We start from the raw sequence: 13,836 nt of genomic DNA, 5'->3' as shown, positions 1-13,836 counted from the left end.
TGGTAATTATTTGCAGCTGTGCTCATGCGATTTAGTTGGGTTTTTTTTTTTTTTTTTTTTTTTTTTTTTTTTTTTTTTAAGGATGGAATTGCTGCTATAGGACACTATAAATGTATCTTGGCTCCAACACTTACTAGCTGTGTGGCCTTAGGCAAATCACCTAACCTTTCTGAGCTTCACATTCTTCATCTGCAAAGTGTAGATATTAATGCTAGCATTGTGAGCATTTGGCACAGATACTGGCTTAGAACAGCTAATTGGTAATTTGCAGCTAATAATGATAATAACAGGAAAATTTAAATACATTTATTGCATTTTACTGTGTTGTTTTTACTTGGATAACTGTTTTCTTTTTATGTCAACTATTTCTTTATTCACTTGCAAAACCTAATAAAATCATGTTTCATAGATATTTGACCAACTACAGCTAAGCTAAATACTTAAATTTGATCACTCATATAGAAGAAAATGTACATTAAATCATCTAACTCAGTGTAATGATAAGTGTGTGATTTTGGAAGCATAGAAATAAAGACAGAATCTGTTTAAGAGAAGACCGCCTTTGGGCATGTGTGAAATTAAGAACTCCCAAGCTAATAGTAGCTTAAGCAAAAAGTAAATAAGGAAGCTCGGCATGGTGGCACATGTCTTTAATACCAGTACTTGAGAGGCAGAGACAGGTGCAACTCTGTAAGTTCAAGGCCAGCCTGGTGTACGTGGAGCGTTCCAGGGCAGCTCGGGCTACATAGAGAGATGCCATCTTAACAAAACAAAACACAAAAGGTAAATAGTGAATAAGGAAATATGAAAAAATCTTTGCAACATCAACATCAGAGGGTGAGATAATATAATACTATTGAGTAAGGTTGGCATTTCAACAGGAAAGTTTAAACCCTTTGATAGAAAAAAAGGTCAAAGGGCATGAAAACAAAACACATCAGAAGAAAAATTAAAAGAGCCAAGCCAAATAAAGCATGTGATTTGGCTCAGTAAGAAGTCAACAACTGTCAGATAGTTCAGTGGGGACCCTCCTCTGATGAGAGCAATATAAGCCTGGGACTCTCCAGTCTGATGAAGGCATTGTAGGCACATAATGCTCACCTCTGATTAGCATTAGCTTTCTACTGTATGTAGTAACGTACCTCCAAAGCACAGAAACTTCAAACAACAAACACTCATGGATTCATTGGCTGGGAATCCAAAGTGGCTTCACTGTAGTTCTCAGCAGCAGCAGCAGCAGCAGTAGCATACATTGCCTGCATGTATGTCTGTGCACTTCAGGCATTCCCACTGTCCAGGGAAGCCAAAAGAGGGTGTTGGAACTGGCATTATAGGTGGTTATGAGCCACCTTGTGGGTACTGAGAATCTAACCTGGGTCCTTTGGAAGGACAGTCAATGTTCTTACTCACTAAGCCATCTCTCCAGTCCCTCACTGGACTTTTTTTTTTTAATTTTTTAAAATTTATTTTATATAATAAAGTCCATTTAAATGAAAACAAACATTTATACACAATATTTGGGAATTTGGGCGTTGTTCTTTCCAAACTACTTCCTGCTGGTAAGGGGCGCTGTCATGGGGGATTCGAAGAAGATTCAGAAATCCTGGCTGTAGTCTGTAAGGCTGCTTTGTCCAGCTGTTTTGAATGTAGGATCATCTCATACTCTGTTTCAGGCGGTCTGGCTTGATCAAACCACATTAGTCTGGAAGGAATCCACATCTTTTCATTTTCTGTGGAAACAAAAATAGAAATCCTTTTCCCCAGTAACTTGTCCTTGAACTTAAATTTTGTAGTCAAAGCATTTTTTAAATTTAATTTATTATTTTACATGTCGATCCCAGTTCCCTCTCCCTCCCTCCTTCCCTCCCTCCCTCCTTCCCTCCCTCCTTCACTCCCTTTTACCCTCTCTGCCCTCTCACATGCACTCTAACCACCCTCCCTCCCATCCCACCACCCCAATTCCATATGTAGGGGAATGCCATCCAGTTGGGGTCATGTAGATCTGACAGGTCATGTGAAGTAGGGACTAGGGCTTCTCTCTTGTCTCTAGATTAAGGCAGTTATCCCTCCATGGGGGATGTGTTCGCAAAGTCCTTTTGTGCACCAGGGATACATCCTGGCTCCACTGTCTGAGGTCTCTTAGACTGTTCAGTCCTTCTGGCTGAGACCCATATTCAGGAGGGCCTGAGTCAGTCCCATGCTGGCTTCCCAGCTATCAGTCTAGTGGCCGTTAGCTCCTCCTTGTTCAGGTAAGCTGTCTGTATGTGTTTCTGCCACCTGGTCTTGTCCTCTCCATCTGTTTCTGGGTTCTAGTTCGACTCAGTGTTTATGTATGGGTGTTTGCTCCTGTTTCCAAAAGGCATTAGTTGAGGGCTCCATGGATAAGTTAGTTGTTGATCTCACTCTCTGGGAAGGGCATTTATGATAGCCTTTCCACGGAAGCTCAAATTGTTAGTTGGGAGCAGTCTTGTAGTTCTCTAGACCTTTCTTTGTGTTCAATTTTATCTTCAAACCAATAATGGCTCCCTCTTTTATGTTCTCTGTCTCTGTCTGTCTCTGTCTCTCTCTCTCTCTTTCTCTCTCTCTTTCCTGTCTTCTATTCCTAACCAGGCTCAATCTTCCTGGTCACACATGTTTTCCTTTTCTCCCCCTCGTTTTCACCTACTTCTCTGAAAACAGCCTGATATTGGCATAAAAATAGACAGGTAGACCAATGGAATTGAATTGAAAATCCTGATATTAACCCACACACCTATGAACACCTGATTTTCGACAAAACAGCTAAAATTATACATTGGGGAGAAGACAAATGGTGCTGGCACAATTGGATGAGGGTGTGTAGAAGACTGCAGATAGACCCATGTCTGATGCCATGCACAAAACTCAAGTCCAAATGGATCAAAGACCTCAACATCAATCCAGCGACATTGAACCTCTTAGAAGAGAAAGTAGGAGCTACCCTTGAACAAATTGGTATAGGAGACCGCTTCCTGAACATAACTCCAGGGGCACAGACACTGAGAGAAACAATTAATAAATGGGACCTCTTCAAACTTAGAAGCTTCTGTAAGGCAAAGGACACAGTGGACAAGACCAAATGGCAGCCCACAGACTGGGAAAAGATTTTCACCAATCCTATATCCGACAAAGGGATGATCTCCAAAATTTACAAAGAACTCAAGAAACTAGTCAAGAAAACACCAAATAACCCTATTAAAAAATGGGGTACAGAACTGAAGAAAGAATTCCCAATAGAGGAAATCAAAAAGGCTGAAAGACACTTAAGAAAATGCTCCACATCCTTAGCTATCAGGGAAATGCAAATCAAAACAACTTTGAGATACCATCTTACTCCTGCCAGAATGGCTAAAATTAGAAACACCAGTGATGACTCATGTTGGAGAGGACATGGAGAAAGGGGAGCACTCCTCCACTGCTGGTGGGAGTGCCAACTCATACAGCCATTTTGGAGATCAGTATGGCGGTTCCTCAGGAAAATGGGAATTGGTTTACCACAGGACCCGGCAATCCCCTCAGGCATATACCCAAAGGATTCACATCCATGCAACAAAGGCATCTGTTCAACTATGTTCATAGCAGCACTATTTGTAATAGCAAGAACCTGAAAGCAACCTAGACGCCCCTCAATTGAAGAATGGTTAATGAAGATGTGACACATCTACACAATGGAATACTACTCTGCAGAAAAAAATTAATGGTATCTTGAAATTTGCAGGCAAGCGGATGGCACTTGAAGAAACCATCCTGAATGAGGTAACCCAGTCACAAAAAGAGGAACACAGTATGTACTCACTCATATATGGATTTTAGACCTAGATCAAAGGATCACCAGCCTATAATTCACACCACCAGAGGAACTAGGATACAAGGTGTATTCTAAGAGATTCATATAAAGTCCCTCACAGAACTGGGAAGGGACAAGTCCCCCAGAGCTCAGGGGAAGTGGGGGGGGCAGAGACTGGGTAGTTTTAACTCAGAGTTCCTCATGAGAATGGGGCCAGTATGTCAACCAAGAGCTTCAGACGTCTGTGGCTGAATCAAGATGGGAAATCAGCTTCTGAGCATGTTCACACCTGCTGTTGCTCAGAGGTGTTAGTCCATCTCAGTGTGACCTCCCCCTACAGTGTCATCCATAATGTGAACTGTTGCAACAAGAAAAGATGAGGCAAGGGGGAAAATAGCAGCCTTGGTAGCTCTGACAAGGTCATTTACACTTCTGCCAAATTTAGGTCACATAGACCTGTGGTGGCAAGCCGGGAAAGGCTCTATACAAAGGGACAAATTCAAATGGTATATTATTTCTCAGGGCCCATTTGGCAACAGTAAAAGTTATTTTTAAAAAGTCCCCTCATTCCTTTAATTCAGAATCCCCAATTACAGCTGTTCACCCGGAAGTGGGAGGCACACTGACATACCTTAAAGGATATCCATTGTGGCATTGATTAGAATACTGAGAGACGACTCCGACGCATCAAAAGACTGCACTGTCATTATGAGTGCTGGTGGTAACATCACAAATCTACAGGGTAATTTACAATGAAAGGTAAAACTGCCAAAGGCACGAGTTAGAAAATATGAAGCAAGAAAGGAGTATTACTTAGGTGAATTTACATTATACCAAAGAAATATATGTATAGGAAGGGATCAGGACTGCAACTTTATCTATAAAATGGATGGTAGCATGATAATTTTGTCCTTTTCCTTTCCTTTGTCCCTCATGCTGAAAATACAGTGGTCTCCCATGATTGTGATATTTTTCTGTAGAATCAGTAGAACAATCCCCTTCTTTGTTGCTCAACATGCTTTCTTTAGCTGAAGTGTTATGATTAGGTGTAAGACATTAATTAAAAAAAAAGCAACGTAATACAATAGGTGGGATATAAATTTCAAGATAACATGCAAAAACCTTTAAATCTTTAGCTTCATTGCTAACATTTTAGGTGTTTCAAGAGTGGTTTTCCGGTTTCAAGCATGTAAATTAAAGAAATTAACTGTTTTTTTTTTTTAAATCACCAAGTTATATAAGATTAATATTTCTTTGCAACAAAGGTTACCATAAAAATGTAATAACACAATTGGTCTTTTCAAATTCTTCTTTATTCTAGTTCCCAGAACTATTTATATGCATATTCCTAGAAGTTATTATATGCATGTTTTCCCACATTACAGGGTTCTTACTTAAGTAAAACACAGCATGTTATTCTTGAAGAAAAGCCTCCAACAATTTAGATCTGAATAAAATATAAATAAAAGTATAAGCAGAAGGCATATTGATGGCACTTACTTGCAATTTCAACCCTTTGAAATGGAGATAAGATCAAGAGTTTAAGGCCAGACTCAGCTATGTAGCAGGAGTGAGGCTAACCTGGATACCCTGTCTCTAACAAACAAAAAAGCAAAAGCATCTTTCAATCATATTACTCAAATATTCTTATCAACACTGACATCACAGAATTACTAATTAACTGGATACAAAAACACACAGCTATACATATGACTTTGTGATCATAATTTTTCTTTTAATGACATAGGATGACCACCTTTCCATGTTTACATCATATCAATGTTAGTTTTAAACATTTACTAGAGACCCACATTTAAACAGATATGAGCAGTGTTGCTGCAATGAACATGCTTGTATGTATGTGTCTGTTATCTCAGAGGGAATATACCCTTAACATTTTGACAGTCACTGACTAATCCAACAGAAATGCTGTTCACTGTAGTTTTCATTTGTATCTTTTTCTCTCTTATTTTTTTTTCTGCATCTCTTCTTTCTTTCTCAGCTTACTTGTTTAACCTTGGGCTACCTCTCCACCCTCTACTCTCTCACTTTCTAAGAAAGTTTAAGTTTAAAGTCATTCAATATCATTTTATTTCTAGGGCTGGTATAAGACACTCAGTGCCATTGGTTACTCATTGAACACCTCTTGATAGTTTTTTGTTAGAATTTTAGTTCTGCACTTTACAAAATGGAACAAGAACCTTGTGTAATAATTGAGAGAGCACACTGGGGCTTTCTGGATTAATAGGCAAGCTGCTGACACTGGAGCATGTCAGAGGTTTTGTTGTGACTATCACCTCATCTTTAATATGGGCACAATAATAGCAACTATTTTAAGGCTGTTGGAGAGAGTGCATATATGAACCTATGGTCATTTGGGACAGTCCTCTGATACAGTGACATCTTAGAGGCATACTAGAAGGCAAGCTAGAGTTCATGGAGCAGCAAAGATGTACAAGCCAAACTAAAATGCTCAAACCACAGTTTCCTCCATCAACTTAAAACAAAGTAAAATGCATGGGGATAGAGATGGGTAGAGAGTGCACATAAACTTAGCTGCTGATGGGCAGGAGGATCATGTAGTGTACGTAACCTCTATCTGGGCTACATCCCTCTTCCCTGATGGCAAGAACTTGTGTCCAAGCACACTTGGCCAGTGGCAATGTTCATAGGAAGACCAATGGACAGATGACAGATGATCTCAAGTGAGAATTAGCAGGGCACACCATGTGTGGGCTGGTTCAGCAGCTCATTCTTATTGTGTAGGCTGTTTTTACATTTATATATCCAAAATGTTTGCTTCTGTGGTTGCTAGATAAATAAATCATGGCTCTCAGTATCTGGGTTGCCATAGTCTTCTCATCCCATGTTCACAGACTAATGCTTAGTCTGCGTCTGATATGTATAGACTGTTTCCACACAGCTGTTTCATTCCAATTCTGTATTCTCTTGTTTGCTGTCAAACCGAATTGAGTACTGACAACCCATGCAGCATCTGCATTTTATATATATATATATATAGTGTGTGTGTGTGTGTGTGTGTGTACATGCATGTGCACAGTCATATTTTGAGAATAGAAATGAAAATTGTAGTTATGATGTCTGAATTTTTGTGTATATGTGTGCATGTAGTGCTTACCTTGATATGTATGTATGTATACATGTGTATATGTGTAGAAGGCAGAGAACAACTTTGGGTGTTGATCCTCAGGAGCTACTTACCTTGTTTTTTGAGATAATTTTCTCATTGGCCTGGAGAACACCAAGAATGATAGGCTACCCTCCCACCAAGCCCAGGGACATGCGTATCAAAAGCCACCTCCCTTGCACCAGGATTACCAACTCTGCCACCATCCCTGGGTTTTGTGTTTTCATGGGTTCTAAGGATCATTTGGGTCCTCATGCTTGCAAGTACTTAACCAACACAGTCCTCAACATAAAGCCAGCCACACTGGACCTCTTAAAAGAGGAAAGTGGGAGGTACCTTTGAACTAATTGGTATAGGAGACTGCTTCCTGGACATAACACCAGTAGCACAGACACTGAGATCAACAATTGACCTTCTGAAACTGAGAAGCTTCTGTAAGGCAAAAGACATAGTCAAAAAATACAAAATGGCAGCCCACAGAATGGGAAAAAAATATTCACCAACCACACATCTGACAGAGGACTGATCTCCAAAATATACAAAGAACTCAAGAAACTAATTACCAAAACACCAAAATAATCCAATTAAAAAGTGGGGTACAGAACTAAATAGAGAATTCTCAATGGAAGACTCTAAAATGACTGGAAGACACTTAAGAAAGTGCTCAACATCCTTAGCCATCAGGGAAATGCAAATCAAAACAACTCTGAGATGCCATCTTACTCTACAAACACCAAAGACAGTTTATGCTGGAGAGGACGTGGAGAAAGGGGCACACTCTTCCACTGCTGAATATTCTCATAGCTGCATAAGATAAAGATAATCCCCAGAGCTAAACTGTCTCCAAATAAGTTAAATAAAAAAAACTGTCAACCAAAGTGATTTGACCCCAAATACAAATTTTATTAGCTGAACCATCATTTTACTACTAATGTATCCTCCTCAGTTTCCAATTTTAGGCTGGCATGATTTTCAACTTTTTCCTTCTTTCTAGGCTTATCCTCAGTTTGTCCTGACTTACCTGGAGGAGCTTACTGCTCCAAGGGATGTGAGCCAAACAGAGGACCATAGTCACCATAGAGCCTGGACCACAGCTCATCAAGAACATGGTAGACCCTGTGTGGAAAAGGTCAGTGTGGTGGCCAGAGGCAAGATAGAAACAGACGTCGTAGGTATATCTTGAAAAGAAAAACCAAAACAAAACTATTCTAGTCATTGTTTTCAGGAAACAAGTCCAAATTCTCATGACAATGCTATTGATTGTTTAAGTCACATAATTCTGTAATATTCTTTTTTTTAAAGACTCAATTTAGTTTGTGTGTAAGTGTTTTGGCTTTATGTTTATACATGAACTGTGGGTATGCCTATTGCTTGTAGAGACCAGATAAAGACATTGGATCCCTTAGAACTGAAGTGATGGATGGTTGTGAGGTATCAAACCCAGGACCTCTAGGAAAACACTGTCAGGCTCTTAACTGCTGAACCATCTGTCCAGCCCCATACAGTAATATTCATAGGCACATTTATATTTATATAAATTCAATGCTATTTGTATAGATATTTTATATAGACATTTGTATAGATATTTAAGAGATGGTGATACCCTATACTTCACATAGGGTTGTCTTTATTTGTTGTGACTATGTACAAGATCCTGTGCTGTAGGAAAACACAAAGACTAGGAGTCTCTCAATGTTATGTTTTGAGAACATATGTCATAAACATTTTCACTCAGTCAAAATCAACTGCACCATTTCTATGTCTCATTACAAGGGTTTGCAAAAACACACCAACAGTCCTCTACTGAAGCAGCTGCCGGAACCCTCGGATACTCATGATACGCCACAAGGCTCTCTTGAGGAAACGGAGCAGCTGGCAGTAGTGCTACTGAGGAGACTGGAAGAGAAACATCCCAAGGCTCCTGCTCAGAGGTAGGGCATCGACTGAGTGTCGCTTCATTGCTCAATGACATTCGACGTTTTCCTTCAGTTTCATGTAAGACTGATTTCTTGAAGATTGCTGAAATATCTCAAAGGCCCTGTGGCTTTTAATCATAGTAGTTTCAGGGTCACATTTGATGAAGAGAGGTGACATTTATGTGTATTTTGTTGAAGACTGATGCATATAATCATTTATGAGGATACTTAAGATGGATTGCAGTCCCAGAATCTCAATAAAACACACAGAAATAAATAACATAATTAAGCACAGGCAATACTGAACATATATCCAAATTGAAAGTGCCTACAGGTCTTCAAGAAAGACAAATATGTAGGCAATCTCTTTGGTTTTTTTTTTTTTTCTACAAGGAGTGCATTGTACTTGCATCCAAAATTACTAGATGATCTTCTATAGTGACACTTAACACATTAACCATTTCCGTGACCAGAGGGAAGGTAGCATTCATGATTTGCTAACAATTCCAAAATATTCCTGGTTGGAAAATGAAAACTAATTTTCATGTTCTCATTACTTAGCCTGACTAACATTTGTTATAACCATAGTTTTATTGGTTGGCAATAACTGTATTAGCTGTCATTTAAATTTATACTTGTTTGAAATGACTGTTGACTCACATGACTGTAACTCGTTCTCACACATGTTGATTTAATTTGATGATGCCCCTAACTTTAATTCAGCAATTCAGATAGAAAAAGAACACTTGATAACTTCATAAAGCTGGAGGCTAATTTACATTCTTAGATTATAGAAGCCATCTCAAATGACTTTCTTTAATGGATTATTTGTTATTTGGACGATGAGGTTCATAAACAAATACCAATTTTCTATCTTACTTTCTCCTACTGTGAGGGTTTCCTGGGAGGCATCAAAGTCCAGTTTTCAGGACATGTCCTCCCTGGTTCTCAGTTTTTAAGCATTACCAAGTTTCTCAACTGTGTGGTGCTCTGTGGCATGAGCACAGGCTGCACCCACATGGTCTGGCCACTCTCCACAGCACGCTTGGTGCCTCTCTCATGTCACTATGGCAACACTTGGGAACAGTGTTCACTGTTTTCATTTAAAACGGGGAACTCCAGCAATACCAGGACACTTGGGGATGAGTTGACACAGCTCTGTGAAGCTACCATCAGCTTGTCTTCCTAGACTCACACAGCCATCTTTGTCTTTTCCTGCAGAGCCTTTGGTCTTTTATCATTTGGGCTTAGTTCTTATCCTGGGCTCTAGAAGAACATACTGCTTCTGCTTTCAGGTTCCTGTCACTACTACAGCATTTTTGTTCTTCTTCCTTGCTAATTCCTGCTCTTGTGGTAATTTACCCATTATCTACACTTCCTGCCTTCCCAGGCTGGAAGTATTTTTCTCTGAGGTTTACCACAGGTTAGGGACTGGCCATCTTTTACTCTGTTGTTGTTTTGAATTCCCCGAGGGAGTACAATCTGATAACTGATGTTAGTGGAGCATAGTAATAGAAAGTGATGCCTTACCTTCCCTGGCCACAAAACACATTAGCTGATATATTATATAGTGAAATTGTTAAATTTGATAAAATAATTTTTAATGTCTAGAAAATCAGTATCACTCACTCTTGGTAGCTCTGAAAATGTTCTGAAAACAAGTAAGGATACAAAGAATTTTAAACAAGCATTAAATTATGGTGCCTACACCATATGTTGTCACAGTGTGAATCTCCTGTGGTCACTCAGAGCCCAAATGTTTAAATGGAAAATTCCAGAAGTAACAAATTCACAACTTATATTGGATTATGTTGTTTTTCACTGGTTGTTATTAATTTTTATTATGACTAATTTATAAATTAAACTTTAATATTGGTACGATAGATGTGTTGAAGTGTAGAAAACATATATACATACATACATACATACATATATATGGTTTATCTCTAAAAAATTTATTTTTAAGTGTGTGTGTGTACATGAGTACCGGATCTGCAGAGACCAAAGGAGGGCATTGACTCCCTTGGAGCTGGAGTTACAGGCAGTAGTGAGCTGCCCAATGTGGGTACTGGGAATTGAACTTGAGTCCTCTGGGAGAGCCAAAGAAGCCCTTATATGCTGAACATCTATCTCTCCAACCTCAGAATTTAGTTCTGTATACTTTCTGGAGCTCTTATATTTAGAATTGTGGGTTTTGTCAATAAGTATTGACTGTAAAATATATCTGCAACTTTCTTCTCATAAAAATTGCCCGAGGGCCTTTTCTCCATGGGCATCACACAGAGCTTAGCACTTTTGTTCTAAGAATTGCAGTACTTTCTGCCTCTCTCCTTGACCATGAACCACAACAAATGCAGTTCCAGTTCATCTTTGTGTTATTTATCACAATCCTCTTTAATAAATAGTACAATACTTACAGTAATTACTTTCCCCTCACGTTGGAAGGAACTGTGGAAAAATTAGAATAGAATGTGGTGCGGAATTTAATGACTTTGAATCTTAGATTGTCTTGTTAGATATGTGTGTATTACAAATATAAGAATCAATGTATTATATTGTGGTATATATGTACATACATACACACGTACATACACAAAAATATAAACATATTTTATAATTTACATGTAAACATATAAGTATATGCTTATGTATATATATATATACATATATATATAGAGAGAGAGAGAGAGAGAGTCATGCATGCTTTTCTTAATGTTAATTCAATGAAAGCAAAACTCAATGCAGATAATAAAGGAATGGTATAAAATTACCTGAGCTGGGAAAAATGGGAAAATCTAGCTTTATATCACTTAGAAGGATGGAAGGTGGGAGCCACAATAGTCGGCTTGTAGAAAGAAAGGGAGATTGGTCCGGAGTATCAGATAATAGAATTTGTGACCTTATCTAGTTCTGTACATGCATTATCATCCAATAATTTATACAGTCAGTAAGCAGGGAATTTATCTATGTTTTACTGATGAGACTACTGAAACAGAAGAGATTTACTGTTTTGAATAAGGGTTCTCAGTAAGGCAGGATAATCATCCTCCAAATCCTGCTCTCAACATCTGTCATAAACGGCTTAACCATTCATACTCTTGTAATAGAAGTCATTCCATATCTCAGCTCTTCAGACAAGATTGGTATTTGAACTAGGTATCTTGAAGTGGGGATTTTTGAATAAAGTAGAGTAATTTGGAAAGGAAAGGATGAAAGGAATAGTTTTCCACAAAGACTAAATAAGAGACAGAAATCATTAAATGACTAAATTCCCGACTTCCTGTTGCATCTGACATTGTAGGTCTGTAGTCTGATGCCCTGATTTACAGAGGCCTAACCTGGAAGTCAATAATTTTCGAAAGTCCTTTCCTGATCATGTAACTATAACTTGTCATAGATATTTCATGCTTTAGTGATTTAGCTTTGTATACATAAATTTCATGATAAGAAACTAATAGACACTGTTTGGTGGCTACTTACCATGTAGCCACCGCTGTTCTACATATTTATTCTTATAGCATCAAGAGTGATTGATTTGCTTTGCTGATCTCATAACCTGGCAATATTACTACTTTCAAAGTCATTGAATATACAGAACAAATTTAAAGTTTCTACGTAATGCATTTTTGAGGCATAGTATAATATCTTCATTACAGAGAGTAGGATTCAAGCGCAAATATGTGTGGCTCTCTAGACAACCCTTTTCCTCACCACCTTTACTTATTTAAGCCATGCCAATATGTGAGTTGTTTCTTAAAAACTGAAATAAACTGTTTCTTTTTTTGCTTGGTCCGGTTTTTCTGAATTTTATTCTTAAAACTCACATGCTCTTCCACCCCATAGCACCACACAATCAAAAACAATAACCAAGAACTCTGTCCTCCCTCCTACGGGGTCATTTTAATTAATTCACATTTCCAGCATTCAGAGACATGTCTGATTATTGATCATCTTTAGAGTTGTAACATGGGAAAAATCTTTTCGTTGAAAAGAGAACTCTCTTACCGTAAGAGGTCCTAATTCAGGATACTAACTGGTTTATGTAGGACATATTTTCTTGTTTGATCTGGTGACTGACATGGTAGCAAAATATTTTTGTGTTGTGTACACATTTGACTCCAAGCTTAGTACAAAAGAAAATAAATGTAGTTGTCTTCTTTAAGTATCTGGAATGTGTTTGTTTGCATTAGTTTGGCCACAGGACCCCCTTAGCAGTATTTAGATCGAATGGGGTGGGAAAGAGTGGGGCCGCCAACAAAGCATGCTGCCCCAGCTTGTCACCCAGTGACCTGTGAGAGGAGAATAATGAACTGTGAGTAGCTGTCAACTTAACTGTTTCTGACAGTGTGCCTTTGGGCACATCTGTGTTAGTGGCATTGGGAGGGCCTTTGTTCTTTTCCCACTAGTGACTTTGTGAGCAGTGAGGGTCTCTGCTGCTACACCCACGAGCAGCCCCTTCCCTTCCCAGGGAAGCAAGCAGCTGCCATGGACTGCATTGACGTTTGTCTTCATGACTCAGGTTGGCGTGCACTTCATTCTTTGAAGAGACCAGACATTTAAAAGTACTTTGATGGTTTTTCATTAAAAAATGTACTTTAATGTCTCACTAACAAAAAGGAGTGAATTGTAAAATATGTTTCCTGTCATTCGTATTTTACACTGATGAAGGTAAAGTCAGACACAGATAGGTGGATGGGTGAGTAATTTGAAGGAAATGTATCAAAATATTGGCAGCTGTTACTGGGTTTTAAAATTCTATTTATAGCATTTCCCCCAAGATTAAGACTCGAATACCATATTTAAATGAATATAAAATAGGCCAATAATCAACACAGGTTATAAAAAATTTAATATAGACACTTGGTGCATACTGTACTGAGAAGAATATTTGGGCTGAAATACAAAGGTCTGGTCTACATTTTGTTTCATGTTTTTCACTGACAATTTAAAAAATAAACAACACAGTA

General features: G+C 38.5%; 1 protein-coding gene across 1 annotated transcript in view; it reads left to right on the top strand.

Annotated features, from left to right (window-relative positions):
• The window catches only part of LOC127226405 (doublecortin domain-containing protein 1-like), a gene marked incomplete at its 3' end in the record, with an annotated part of 193,071 nt that extends 179,683 nt beyond the window's left edge, over nt 1-13,388 (top strand). The window contains exons 14-16 of the mRNA XM_051190417.1: nt 7,948-8,125; nt 8,689-8,884; nt 13,276-13,388. Of these exons, the coding sequence (XP_051046374.1) occupies nt 7,948-8,125; nt 8,689-8,884; nt 13,276-13,388 (487 nt within the window). The remainder of the gene's footprint in view (nt 1-7,947; nt 8,126-8,688; nt 8,885-13,275) is intronic.
• Nucleotides 13,389-13,836: the final 448 nt, after the last annotated feature.

This window comes from Phodopus roborovskii, unplaced genomic scaffold (genome assembly GCF_943737965.1).
Source record: "Phodopus roborovskii unplaced genomic scaffold, PHOROB, whole genome shotgun sequence".
NCBI lineage: Eukaryota > Metazoa > Chordata > Mammalia > Rodentia > Cricetidae > Phodopus > Phodopus roborovskii.
The sequence above is the reverse complement of the archived record's forward strand: the minus strand, read 5'-3'. Positions and strand labels throughout refer to the sequence as shown.